The sequence below is a fragment of the Diabrotica virgifera genome, chromosome 3 (assembly GCF_917563875.1).
Source record: "Diabrotica virgifera virgifera chromosome 3, PGI_DIABVI_V3a".
NCBI lineage: Eukaryota > Metazoa > Arthropoda > Insecta > Coleoptera > Chrysomelidae > Diabrotica > Diabrotica virgifera.
This window is the reverse complement of record NC_065445.1, coordinates 173677786-173692753: the sequence shown is the minus strand read 5'-3', so window position 1 is coordinate 173692753 and position 14968 is coordinate 173677786. Positions and strand designations below refer to the sequence as shown.

Here is a 14968-nt window from a genome sequence, read left to right as displayed (position 1 = left end):
GAGGTCTTGAACCGGAAGATTCGGTTAACCAGAAGTTGTGTTTTTACTGTTTTTGATGTAAAAAATGTTGTTTTTTTTTATTCTTCCACCCTGTATATATTAATTTTTCAAAAAGGTACCGCCATTGAAAAGAGTATAAAAATATTTTTTATAAAATATTTTGAAATTTTTAGTTATGTTAATTACCATTTAATTAATGCATAACGTATCTTCACATGTACCTATGTGCGGCAGATTTGTATCTTTGTATGTGTAGTGTGTGTGGTCCAAATTAAATGCTTCTACCATTAAATGCACAATGATTCTTATATTATTTGCACGAATTTGCCGCACATAGCATAGGTACACGTGAAGATAGGTTATGCATTTATTAATTGGTAATTAACATAACCAAAGAGTTCAAAATATTTCATAAAAATGTATTTACGCTCTTTTCAACGCCGGTATTACCTTTTTGAAAAATTAATATATACAGGGAGAAAGAATTGAAAAAAAATCAACATATTTTTACATAAAAAATCAGGAAAAACACAACTTCTGGTAAACCGATTCTTCCGGTTCAACACGTTGACCGTACACATAAAAAAGAACCTATATACCAAATTCGGTTGAAATCGAACTTTTCGTTCAAAAGTTATCGTGCTATTAGTCACATATGTATCGTCGCCATTTTGAAAGCCCGCCATTTTTGTAAAAGGCAAAATCTGAGATGGCCTCATATCTAAATTTGAACTTTTGTCTGTGTAGTATATGTGGTCCAACTTATATGCTTCTACCATTAAATGTACGATAATTCTTATAATATTTGCACGATTCTGGCGAACATACATAGGTTGCCTGTGAAGATAAGTGATGCATTTATTAATGGTAATTAACATAACTCAAAAGTTCAAAATATTTCCTAAAAAATATTTCTACGCTCTTTTCAACGCCGGTATTACCTTTTTGAAAAATTAATATATACAGGGTGAAAGAATTGAAAAAAAAACATATTTTTACATAAAAATCAGCAAAAACACAACTTCTGGTAAACCGATTCTTCCAGTTAAAGAGCTCGATCTTATACAACAAAAAGAAGAACTCATATACCAAATTTGGTTGATGTTGGACTTTTCGTCCAAAAGTTAGCGTGCTATTAGTCACATATGTATCGTCGCCATTTTGAATGCCCGGCATTTTTGTAAAATGTAAAATCTGAGATGGCCTCATATCTAATTTTGAACTTTTATATGTGTAGTATATGTAGTCCAAATTATATGCTTCTATCATTAAATGCACAATTCTTATAATATTTGCACGAATCTGCCGCACTATATATTTGGTAATTCAACACATCCACAAGATTAAACAGTTACGGACTCAGTGGATAGCCTTAATGAAAACCAACCGTCACTGAAAAACTTTCAGTCAATCTGACACAAGTCCTTACTTTGGTGTAACCTCCCTCATACATATATATCTTTCTCCCTTTTCTCTATAAACCTTTTTCTCTTTGCCGTTTGAACATTTAACTTAAGAGAAAATCAATGTTTATTTGCCATATAAACAATTTTTTCTATTTTCTGACAGCAGTTAAATGTATTTTGAGTTAAATAAATTGCATACAATCATCGTTTTGCGCCAATTAATTCAATTCAAACATTATTTTTTTGGCCGCCCTGTATAAATGACGCCCAGGTGGATGACGTCACTAGTATGATATATATGTCAAAAAATCATTTTATTTCCAAAATCGTCCATTTTAGAAAAAATGAATTTATTCCATATTTTTGCCCATCTCTGTATATACTTATACATGTTTACTTCTGTTAAAATGTACAAATATATGTACATATATCTCTAATTGGACTAATGTGATACATTTAAAATTTAGGTCATGCGGACAATGTGAAAGCACTGGTCGTTTCAAGGGATGGGAATCAATGTTTGTCAGGTAGCAGTGATGGATCTATTAAATTATGGAATCTAGGATCGCAAAGGTAACTTTTTTTGTTTCATAATAGGTCCGTACATGCTTAACTGACTTACACAAAAATATATTGTATCGATTAGATTAATATTTTATCTTTTTAATCTGGATTTTGAATTTCCATGATTTTTTTTATTCATTATATATTTAAAATAATTTTAAGATTCGGATTAATGTCTCATCCGCTGATCACTAAATGGTACTGGCGAAGGGTCCTTGTAACCACTGTTACCATTAGTAATAGTTAAAAATCTTGCAAATAAATATTTTATGACTACTGTGAAATAATTCCATTTATATTTTTACCAGTAGAAATATATTATGTGTTAAAAGTACCTAATTCAGTAAATAGCCAACTACTCGTAGACACACGAAAATATTAGCGAGTTTATGTGCCTCAGTTACACTTTATTATATGTTGTTACCACTTTCGGTTGTGGTTACATGTGGTGATCCTCGCTGTCGGTCGGGACCGGCTAGTGGCTGAAAATTTTTGAAGGCGTTATGTATATCAGTAGGCCTGTTACCAGTTTTTGATTTGGTTACAGTACCTATTACAGTGTGCGTGCAATTAACCATGGATGAGTGTAGCTGCATAATCGATCAACTACTTGAAAAGTAATTCTCCTTGTATAATTTTGAAGAAAAAAATGAGATTATTGAAAATGGAATACCTATTTTAAACAATTTAAAAAAGAAATCAAAAGAAAGTAGTTCGATATTTTAAATTTAGTTGGTACAGTGAAAATCCTTGGCGATGTGGTTGCAAGAAAAATAGACTGTATTGTTGGCCATGTCTTCTTGTTTCTACAGAAAAATGGGTGGACCAGCGGCCGTGTTAACGATTTAAATAGTTTTAGAGTTTTAAAAAGGAGACATGAAATTTCTCGGTTACCTACATGTAAGATGTATAGCCAATATGATTCAGTTTGGCAAAACAAGAATCGAAAGTTCTCTTAACCAAGCTTGTAAAGCAAATATTGCTAAACATAATGAGTTTGTTAAAAAAATAGATAGGTATATCCTTAGCACACTTATAATAGATACCGTATGTTTTTTGGCCAAACAAGAATTAGCGTTTCGTGGTCATTTTGAGGGCGACGACTCTGACAATTACAGGAAATTGTTAACATTAATTGCCAAAAAACATCAAAAATTTTGCCAACGTCTAGAAACATCAACTGTTTTTTCGAGAGTTTCAAGTGATATACAAAATGATATTATTAAAGCCATATATAAATTTAGCCATATTTTCATTTTTTTTAAATAAGATTTTTTGCATCTGGTTTTGCTAACACTTTAGAAAAAGTCACGCGTCGCCACTGCTAAATGGTGTATTATTTCATTGTATATTTGGCTTCAATTAATGTGTACAATAATTACAGTGTATAAAAAAGTAGATGCCTTTAATTAAATTTTTTTTTCAGGTGTGTTCAAACTATTTTAGTTCATACTGATTCAGTGTGGGCTTTACTAGCTACAGAAAGCTTTAGCCATGTAATCTCTGGGGGAAGAGATAAAAAGGTATATTTAAGTTTTTATACATTAGGAATAAATGTATAAAATCATTATTCTAATTGGAACCATTTTGAGATTTTTGTTTCATATTTTGACGTTACCTGATGGCGATCCTCACCTTTCCTTCTTTTTCTTCTTCTTTCTCATAATCCTTAGTGCCCTTCAGAGCGTCGGATGTCGGGTTGTTCCTCTTATCAATTTCTTCCATGCGCTTCTAATGTTGGCCAGATTCTTCATAACTCTTATATGTATTCATGTCTCTCTTTTCACCTATATCCTGGATCTGGTCCGTCCATGTCTTCCGCGGCCTTCCTTTTTTTTTTGTTTCCCATTTTGGCTTCATGTACCTACCTTCTTTTTTAGTCTCTTTTGCTCCATTCGTTCTGTGGCTAAACCAGCTCAATTGTTTGTTTTCGATCTTCCTCATTATCGGTTCTTGTTCCAGCTCTCTCCTTATATCTTCATTTCTGAGTCTTTCAAACTTCGTAACTACAACTATTCTTCTCATATATTTCATCTCGATCGTGTTTATAATTGATTTATGTTTATTTTGCACAATCCATGTTTCTAAACCTATATAACAGCATTTGATATGCTGTTATATACAGTACCTGGCCAAATTATTAGGCCAAGCAAGGAAACATTTACTATATGAAGTTATTTCTCTCATGATTATGGATATACATATTTGAAGAAATATTGTTTTGTTCCTTTTTTGTGAATATTAACTCTTACGATGCGTATCCATTAGGTTCGCCACGCAGATTTTATCGAGATGCGGCTTCTTTTTTAATATGTTGACATAAAAATTGTATGGGGGTTTCGTTGTTTTAAGCCCCCCAAATGTTTGTGAACGTTCGACTTTAAACTATTATTGCGGCACCATTAGTTAAACACAGTGTTTTTAAAACTTTTTTGCCTCTTAGTATTTTTTCGATAAGGCACCTTTTATCGAGATGTGGCTTCTTGTTGAGTAAAATAGTACTCACGAGTAAAATAATAAGGTGTAGTAGGGAGTACAGACTCTCTCAATATCAAAAAGACGAAGTTTATGAAAATTAGTAAAAACAACCATAATACTAACGAAATCTTGATAGTAGAGGGCCAACAGATCGAAAGAATAAAAAAATACACTTACCTGGGAACACTTATAACCGAAAATAATGACTACACTGCAGAAATCAAAGTCAGAATCGAAGAAGCACGTTCTAATTTTAAGAGAATGAAAAAGGTTCTATGTAGCAAAGATTTAACATTAGCTCTTAAAGTACGCCTAACAAAATGTTACGTATACAGTGTACTATACTATGGAGTGGAATCATTGACGTTAAATGTAGAGACAATGAAACAACTTAACGCCTTTGAAATGTGGACCTATAAAAGAATTATGAGGTTTTCCTGGGTAGATAGAGTTACGACCAATGAAGTACTGAGAGGAATAGGTAAAGAGAAGAAAGTTGAACTTATAATTAAAGAAAGAAAGCTACAGTATCTCGGACATGAGATGCGGGGCGAGAAGTATGACATCCTGCTACTCATAATGTAAGGAAAGATAGATGGTAGAAGAAGCATCGGAAGAAGACGAATTTCATGGCTGAAGAAGCTGGTAGGATGGTTTGGATGCAGCTCAAAACAACTATTTAGAGTTACTGCCTCAAAAATTAAAATAGCTATGATGATTGCCAACCTCCGTAGCGGAGATAGCACCTAAAGAAGAAGGCTTCTTTTTGATATGGAACAAAATATACCAAAAAAATGTAAATTATCAATAAATCATATTATTACCAGGTCTCGATAATCGTACAAATATGTGGTGGATTTGACAAATATTCAAAATATCTCAATAACAACTGGCTTTTCGAGAAAGTACTAAAAGACAAAAAAGTTTTAAAAACATTGTGTTTAACTAATCGTACTACAATAATAATTTAATAAGAACATACACAAAAGTTTAGGGGGGTTAAAGGGAACAAAATCCTCATAAAATTTTTATGGGGTGCACAAATTTCACTATATTTTTTTTTAAGATGTTCCTGTCATAAGAATGCCACTGTCCATTTTCAATAAAAAATCTCTAATGGTTTCCGATATATTGGAAAAAATTGATTTTCATTTTGTAACTTCAAAGGGCTGTAACTTTTTTATGTGCACATTTTTACTAAGGTAAGTTAGGTTTAATCAACCTATTTTTGACCCCAGAATCTGTGGTATAATTTATGACCAATCTTTTCGGGACACCCTGTATAACACTTTTTGTAATTATGCAATTACATGGGCCGCCTTCACTGGTGTAGTATCCATTTATAAAATATTCGTTTACTGCACTTGGAAGTGTACACACATGTCAACATTTGAACCCTTTCGTTCACGGTGTACAATATATTGTACATTACTTTACTGATATCGACATGACCTGACCCGATGTTTCTATCCGCTTTATTCACAATGTACATTGTAGTGTACACATATTAGTTTTAATTGCAAACCGTTGGTTTCATCTAGGGTTGATTAGTTTTAAGTAAAAAAAAATTAAATTCAAGGAAATAGGTTGTTGTGATGGTTACTTCAGTGTCTCAACGGAAGGTTGTGTTTAATAGTTTACAGATTGGTTGTAAATTTCATATATATTTTTGTTTATGACAAGACATACTTGTATTTACTGTATTTACAGTGCACGTTCCGTTCAGTTAGTTTATTTTTTCTATATTTGAGTAAACATTAGTGTACAGTATATGGTACAATGTGAGTATATGGAGGCGGTCGACAGGTATAGTATACAACTACATTTTAGGGGATAGGAAGGAAGAAGTTAGCAGTGATGAATAGCAGTGATGAGCCTGAAGGAAAGCAATACAGACAACGGGGAAGTTATTCGTTCTATTGCTGATGACAAGGAAGAGGGAAGAAGTTTATTCATCGTCATACGTGGCTGAAGTTTTGATAAAATCAAACACAGTATCCTCCAGAAAACGGGGACGTCCTTTGGATACAAGAGAATCGACTTGCTCCGTCACAGAAGAAACAAAAAACAAAATCTAGAGCAGCAGCAGAAATAAGGCTGCATGGATTTGGTCATTTTCCAATTATAGATGACAAACCAATTTTGTCTATAAAAAGTGAAGTATACACTTATGTATTCAAAAAAAACAAAAGTGTTTATATGTTATATTATACAAATAAATAATTAATTGATGGATTCGATCGTTACTTGATGGAAGTTCATTTTATCTAACAATAAAACACTGAAAACGTTTGTTTTCTATACTTCCACAAAATTTATTATAACTATGTGACTACAGATGTTTCGGCAGAGTTCCTTTTTGCCGAAACAGCTGTAGTCACATAGTTATAATAAATTTTGTGGAAGTATAGAAAACAAACGTTTTCAGTGTTTTATTGTTAAATAAATAATAAGTTGCAGATACATGATTTTTAATTGTATTTTGGTTTCTAAAGTCGCAAGAGCCACTACAATTTACTCACAATGTGCAATATATTGTACAGGTAGTATACATCGTTTGTTTACAATGTACAATTTACCGTACAATAAACATCCCGTAAAAGGGATAACAAGGAATTATTTTGAGTACGCCAAAAAGTAAAAAAAAAAATGAAAGTAATATGTCTACCTAATTTCAAATTTTTATCTTAAAAAACAAAAATGCATGATCGAAAGGGTTAAAAGCGACTGAGAGGACCTCTGGCAAATTAATAGAGGTCTACATTGCGCATAACATGCCCGTTACAATGTTTGCTGCACTCCCTATACCTAGTGTGACCAACTCCAATTCAGTCGAATTCGGGACAAGGCTGAAAAAAAAATACCAGAAATCCGGGACTTTTAGACGAAAATCGGGCCATTTTCCAAAAACCGAAAAAAAAAAACATTTATCAGTCATTATTACTTCGTTGCATGCGGCATACCTGGGACAGCTGATTCATTTGTATACATGAATTGATATTGTTTTTGAATCGTCTTTTCAGGAGACGATATTTAAAATACAGAAACGAAAAAAAGTGAACAGCTTGAGTTTTCGTAGAACTATAATACCACGATATAAAATGCATGCGTTTTGGTTGTGGTATTAGTATCACACTCGTGAAATTGTCAACTTTTTTTCGTCCCACCAATTTCTTCAGAGGAATAACATATCTACCTATTCAAAATTTCATAATATAATTTTACCAAAACGTTGAAAATTCGGATGGCCCGGAAGCCTTATCCGGGATGCCGGGACACGCCTTCGTAATTCGGGTCATGTCCCGGATTTTTCGGACTAGTTGGTCACACTTCCTATACCATACAAAAGTAGGCAAATTTTACAACACCTTGCCAATTTGTATGAAACTTATATTTTGGAGCTCTTTTTGGAAGTTTTAATTCAAATAAGACAACATGAAAAAACATAAACTACAATTCATCGACTTAGTCTATTTTTTACCCGCAAGTGTATATATCTAAATCTAAAATACTTACTTTTTTAACTAATTTATAAGCTTATATCTCTAATATCAACAATAATAATAATAGAATATCTGCTGCTATGTTGTAGGTGATAATGACAGATTTAAAAAATATATCCAACAGTATTACAGTGTGTGTAGAAGATGCTCCAATTTTAAAAATGTGTTTTACTGCTGATCACCAAGCCGTGTGGGTAAGTAATTGAATTTTACGTTTATCATCTAGAAATTGGAAAACATTATATGTTGTGAATAAAAAGGGATAAAACTAGTAATGGTGTACAATTATTATCGATAGGAACCTATAAATTTACATTCGGTAGTTTCCCATCTTTAGACGTATCGGAGAAGTGTGACAAATGTCACTGTGACAGGAGAATATTATAAAATTCTCCTGTATTTTATAAAATTCTCCTGTCACAGACGTCTAAAGGTGAGAAACTATGTAATCTAATGTAAATTTATAAGTTCCTATCGATAATGTTACACCTCTACAAATTTCATCTCTTTTTATTACACAACGTATTATGTTTTACGTCTTTTGAGTTATTTTGGCGGTTATTAGCGCGCTCATCAAGGTACCTATACAGTAAGCGTCGCGCTAGTTGACACGCGAGTATCTATTAGGCCTGGATCCCGCGTACCAAAAAAAGTTGATTAATAGCAAGCTGAAAATTTGTTAAGAGCATACAGTAGCGCGTCATCAATATAACTTCGGGAGATAGTATCATCCCTTTTTTCGTAAGGTCTGTGAAACGTTGGCAACATTGGTAATCTTTGACATTACTAAGATCAATATTTTGACAATAATTATACTCATAGGAGCTCTTAATGGAAGTAATAGAAAACAATTTTATTATTTAGTATGATAAAATTGATCCAAATAATGGCATAACCCAGACATCCAAAGTGAAAGTTATCCTCCAACACCAAATTGTTCTATATGGTCCACATAATGTTCAGAAAAAAGTTTTTGAGCCATTTTGAGCGTCGGGTTTGGGGGGAGAGGGGGGAGAAATCGGTAAATTCGTAGTTTTTTACGTTTTTCGTCAATATTTCTAATGCTATGCGGTTTAGCGTGAACCAACTTCCATACAAAAATGTTCTACATTAAATTTGAAATAAAAAAGGTTCTATGCATAATCCTTCTAAAATGAACGGTTCCAGTTACGGAGGTAGTATAGTGTAATTGATCCAAAAAAACGCCTAACCCCGACATCCAAAGTAAAAGTGTTCCTCCAACACCAAATTGTTCTGTATGGTCCACATATTGTTCAGAAAAAAGTTACATCATTTTGAGCGTCCGGTTTGGGTGGGAGATGGAGAGAAGTCGGTAAATTAGTAGTTTTTTTTAGGTTTTTCGTCAATAGTTCTAAAACTATGCTTTAGCGTAAACAATGTTCTATACAAAAATGTTCTACATAAAATTTAAAACAAAAAAGGTACTATACATAATTGTTATAAAGTCAACGGTTCCAGAGTTACGGAGGGTGAAAAGTGGAGGTTTTCGATACTTTTTATATTATTTGGACAATTGATGATGATTTTGGGTGGTGAGGTTGACGTTTCTTCAAGGGCCTATCACTAACATACCATCGGCCACTGAAATAGCAAATTTTATTTACAAAAAAATTTCTTTCATTAGTAATAATATTATAAATTGCCCAAAAAATATAAAAAATATCGAAAACCTCCACTTTACACCCTCCATAACTCTGGAACCGTTGATTTAATAACAATTATGTATTGGAACTTTTTTGTTTTAAATTTTATGTAGAAAATTTTGAGTATAGAACATAATTTACGCTAAAGCATAGTTTTAGAAATATTGACCAAAAACGTAAAACAACTACTAATTTACCGACCCCTTCTCCCCCCCCCCCCCAAACCGGACGCTCAAATTGGTGTAAATTTTTGCTGAACAATATGTGGACCATATAGGACAATTTTGTGTTGGAGGAAAACTTTTACTTTGGATGTCTGGGTTAGGCCTTTTTGGACCAATTATAATTGTACAGTTTTCCTTTTAGCCCACCTTCAAGAATTTGAAAGAAGAATAGAAGAAGATTTGTATTTTGTTGCCTTAGCAATTTTAATGTTTAATGTAAGATACATTTTTGTTTCATATACTGGTTTGTAACTTTTTCCATAATACAGGGTGTTTCATTGGGAAAGTAACATACGTTAACTACAGAAAGGGGACACTTGGCGGTCTCAAAAATACCATACTTAATGGGTCTTACTCCATTAATAACAAAGATACTGAGTGTTTTATCTATTTTGCCATTTTCTTAATTGGTTCATAACTTTTTAACCACACTGTATATTTATTTTATATTTGGCACTCAAATATCGTTTAAGGTGTACAATAAATTAATTTATCTACAATTGTAAAAAATCCAGGTCCGGATTAAAAAAAATTGGAAATATATTCCAACCCCAAAAACCACACCCTGTACATTAAATTTTTTTAAAACGGATTTTTCAGTTGAAAAGAGGATGAAAAACTAAATTTAGTGGTATACTTTGAATTTTTGGCAAAATGATTTTTATGGTCAAATTTTGAATTTAAATTCTGAAATTATGTGAATTTCGAGAGCTCTAAGTAGAAAAAAAATTGAAATACAGCTTACAACTTGTCAACCGCACTGTATATTCATTTTATATTTAACACGCGAATATTCTTTTAGGTGTCCAATCAATTAATTTATTTACAAATAAAAAAAATCCAGGTCCGGATTAAAAAATATTGTATAAATTTTTCAAACCCAAAAAAAAACACCCTGTATATTAATTTTTTTAAAATGGATTTTGCATTTGAAAAGTGGATGAAAAACTAAATTTAATGGTATACTTTGAATTTTCGGCAAAATAATTTTTCTGGTAAAATTTTGAATTTGAATTCTGAAATTATGTGAATTGCGAAGCTCAAAATAAAAAAAATTAAAATATGATTTAATTTTAATTAATACCATTATCTAATCTAAATTGGTAAAATATTAACATTTTGACACATAACAATAATTTTTGATGGTGGTAATTTTGAATAAGTACTTTAGTTTTGAATAGTTATGCTGCACATTTTCTCTGTTTTGTTATAATTTTTAGATACTTTGTTGATTAAAGTGATGTATTCTTTATTGACTCATTATTATTTATTCATTATTTAAAGATGAATATTCGCCATAAACTATTTGTCACAGATAATAAAAAAACACTGAAATGTTTTAACATTTTACCAATTTAGATTAAATAATGGTATTAATTAAAATTAAGTCGCATTTTAATTTTTTCTACTTAGAGCTCTCGCAATTGACATAATTTCAGAATTCAACAAAATTTTATCAGAAAAATTATTTTGCCGAAAATTCAAAGTATACCACTAAATTTAGTTTTTCATCCTCTTTTCAAATGCAAAATCCATTTTAAAAAAATTTAATATACAGGGTGTTTTTTTGGGTCGGAACATTTTTACAATATTTTTTAATCCAGACCTGGATTTTTTATAATTGTCAATAAAATAATTGATTGGACACCTAAAAGAATATTCGCGTATTAAATACAAAATAAATATGGAGTGCTGTTAACAAGTTGTAAGTTGTATTTAATTTTTTTTTCTACTTAGAGCTCTCGCAATTCACATACATAATTTCAGAATTCAAATTCAAAATTTGACCAGAAAAATCATTTTGCCAAAAATTCAAAGTATACCACTAAATTTAGATTTTCATCCTCTTTTCAAATGCAAAATCCATTTTAAAGAAATTTAATATACAGGGTGTTTTTTTGGATCGGAACGTTTTTACAATATTTTTTAATCCAGACCTGGATTTTTTATAATTGTAAATAAAATAATTGATTGGACACCTAAAAGAATATTCGCGTGTTAAATATAAAATAAATATACAGTGCGGTTAACAAGTTGTAAGTTGTATTTAATTTTTTTTCTACTTAGAGCTCTCGCAATTCACATAATTTCAGAATTCAAATTAAAAATTTGACCAGAAAAATCATTTTGCCGAAGTATACCACTAAATTTAGTCTTTCATCCTCTTTTCCACTAAAAAATCCATTTTAAAAAAAATTAATGTACAGGGTGTTGTTTTTGGGTCGGAAAATTTTTCTAATAATTTTTAATCCGGACCTGGATTTTTTACATTTGTAAGTAAATTAATTTATTGTACACCTTATAGGATATTTGCGTGCCAAATATAAAATAATATACGGTGTGGTTAAAAAGTTATGAACCAAATAAGAAAATGGTAAAATAGATAAAACACCCAGTACCTCTGTTATTAATGGAGTAAGACCCATTAAGTATGGTATTTTTGAGATCGCCTAAGTGTCCTCTTTCTACAGTTAACGTATGTTACTTTCCCAATGAAACACCCTGTATATGTTCAATTAGTAGATGTAAATCAGTATAACATTATTTAAAACCATTGGAAACACAAAAAAGAAAACCACACCTAATATACAATCCAGCTCCAGCCCACTTTATTAATTGGTCCTTCTAGCCGGATTATAAGAAAAATAACGAGAAGCCGACTTTTAGCCGTTGAAGTTAAAAAGTTAGAACTTATATTCCTTTTCTTATATTCCACTTTCTTATTGAATAAGAATTGACTCATACTTGTTATTTTTCGAATTTGTAGTTTGAATATAATTAAATTAACAATTTCGGCGTATAGTCATTCGCCAGTGTTATAAAAATTTAATTGTATTTAATTTTCCTATTTAATTGACAATTTCGGCGTCTAATCATTCGCCAGTGTCATAAAATTTATTCATATTTATTTGGTTTATTTTATTGATCGATTATTTGATATTTAAGGTCACAGTGTCTAATCATTCACTCGTGACGCCTAAGTTTCCAGTTGGTTATTATTTTTTGTTGTTACTTTGTAATTTATTACCTAATTCTTTAATATCAATCCTTCATATTTGACAATTCTGCATTTAATTTAGTTTGTCAAAACTATCTGACATTTACGTGAGTTTACGTGACTTTTCTCGTTATAGAATTATTGTCATATTTTATTTTCTTCTTTTTTACTTCAATATAAGTCACAATGTCCGAAATTGAAAATCATAGTCAAGTTTCTAACGTTGAGAGGTACAAGAGAAAGAGAGCAGGGCTTAAATCTAAATTGACAATTTTTAAAAATTATATCACAGATGTAGAGTCCAATATTTCCAACGATGATTATAATATTCCATATGAGGAAATCAAATTAAGATTAAACAAAGCTGTAGATTTATTAGATAATTTCGATGAAATTCAAACCGAAATTGAATGTCAGGTGAACGATTTAGAGGAGGAAACGTCCCAAAGAGAGTTATTCGAAAAATATTATTTCTCTGTTATTACTAAAACACAATCGCTACTATCAAAGTCCAATCCCAGTGAAGTTATGCATAACATTAATTCAGAAAACGATGTTCAACCCCAAGCAGGTCCTTCTAGTCGACCTAACGTCAATTGTAACATCAAATTACCTACTCTTCAACTTGTAAAATATAGCGGGAGCTACGAGAAATGGTTAGAGTATAGAGATTCGTTTCAGTCAATAATCTTAGATAATTCAGATATAAATCCTATTCAAAAATTTCACTACTTGAAATCCTCTCTTAGCGGTGTTGCCTAAAAGGTCATTAGTTGTTTGCCAGTGTCTTTGGATAATTTCTCAGTCGCGTGGAAAATGCTATGTGAAAGATTTGCAAACAAAGATTTATTAATATACAATCACACCAACTGTCTTTTTTCTCTCCCAAAAATCACAAAGCATCATCAAGCATCAGGCAATTAATAGATGAACTTCAAGGTAATTTAAGGTCACTTAAATCATTAGACCAACCAGTTGATACTTGGGATACCCTACTTATATTTATTATAATAGAAAAACTTGATTCCTACACCACAAAGGAGTGGGAATCTAAGAAACCTTCAAACGCAACGTTAAAGGATCTTATTAATTTTCTAAAAGGTAAGGCTGACGTTTTGGAAAAAATTGATGCCAACCTTGGACAGAATAATAAAGAACGATTCGGGTCCGATAAGAAATCCTCAAGAGCTCTAGTAGCCGCCCAAACTTCTTGTGCTTTCTGCAAATCCATCAATCATAAAATAAGTCTGTCTCCCGATTTCAATCATTCAAGTATTTGTGATCGGGCCGAAAATGTTAAAAGGCTTAAATTATGTTTCAATTGCCTACATTCAGGCCACATTAATTTAAATTGTAAGTACGGAAAGTGTACTAAATGTGGTAAAAAGCATCATTCTCTCTTGCATATCAATACGGACAACTCAAATAACTTAACTTCATATTTCAATCCAGTGCAGTCATCTTCGAATATTCAATCTGACTCGACTGTACACAACACTTAAACCCTATCTAACTATGTTCCAGAATACAAGTCTGTTCTGTTATCGACAGTTCTAGTGAATATTTTTGATAGCGCAGGAGTTGCGCACAAATGTCGTGCCCTCCTGGATAGTGCTTCATAATCAAATTATATTGTATCTAGTTTTTTTGATAAATTGGGAATAGCAAAAAACCGTTTGAATGTATCAGTATCTGGCTTTGGTCGAGTTTCCTCGAATTTAAAATACAATTGTAATTTACGAATTGGTTCTTGCTATTCCTCGTTCAAAAGTTCTATCAATTGTCTAATTACTAACTCAATATGTGATCAGCTCCCTGGTTGTAATGTTGATATATCTTCCTTACGAATTCCTTCTAATATTCAGCTATCTGACCCTAATTTTCATATTAACTCATCGATAGATTTGTTAATTGGAGCAGGTCTATTTTATAACTTGCTGTGTGTAGGACAGATAAAATTAAATCGCGTTGGTCCCATCTTGCAGAAAACGAGATTAGGATGGATTGTTTCTGGCCCAATTGCTCAAACTGCGTCTAACCGGACAATCTGTAATGTTTCCCGGTTATCTGATGTAAACGATTTATCTCGCTTTTGGGAAATAGAGGAAATTTCTACTTCTTCTCCACGTTC

General features: G+C 31.7%; 1 protein-coding gene across 1 annotated transcript in view; it reads left to right on the top strand.

Moving 5' to 3' along the window:
* The window catches only part of LOC114334842 (WD repeat-containing protein 48 homolog), a 160711-nt gene that overhangs the window by 39910 nt on the left and 105833 nt on the right, over positions 1-14968 (top strand). The window contains exons 5-7 of the mRNA XM_028284954.2: positions 1874-1979; positions 3397-3493; positions 8041-8145. Coding sequence (XP_028140755.1) covers positions 1874-1979; positions 3397-3493; positions 8041-8145 — 308 coding nt within the window. The remainder of the gene's footprint in view (positions 1-1873; positions 1980-3396; positions 3494-8040; positions 8146-14968) is intronic.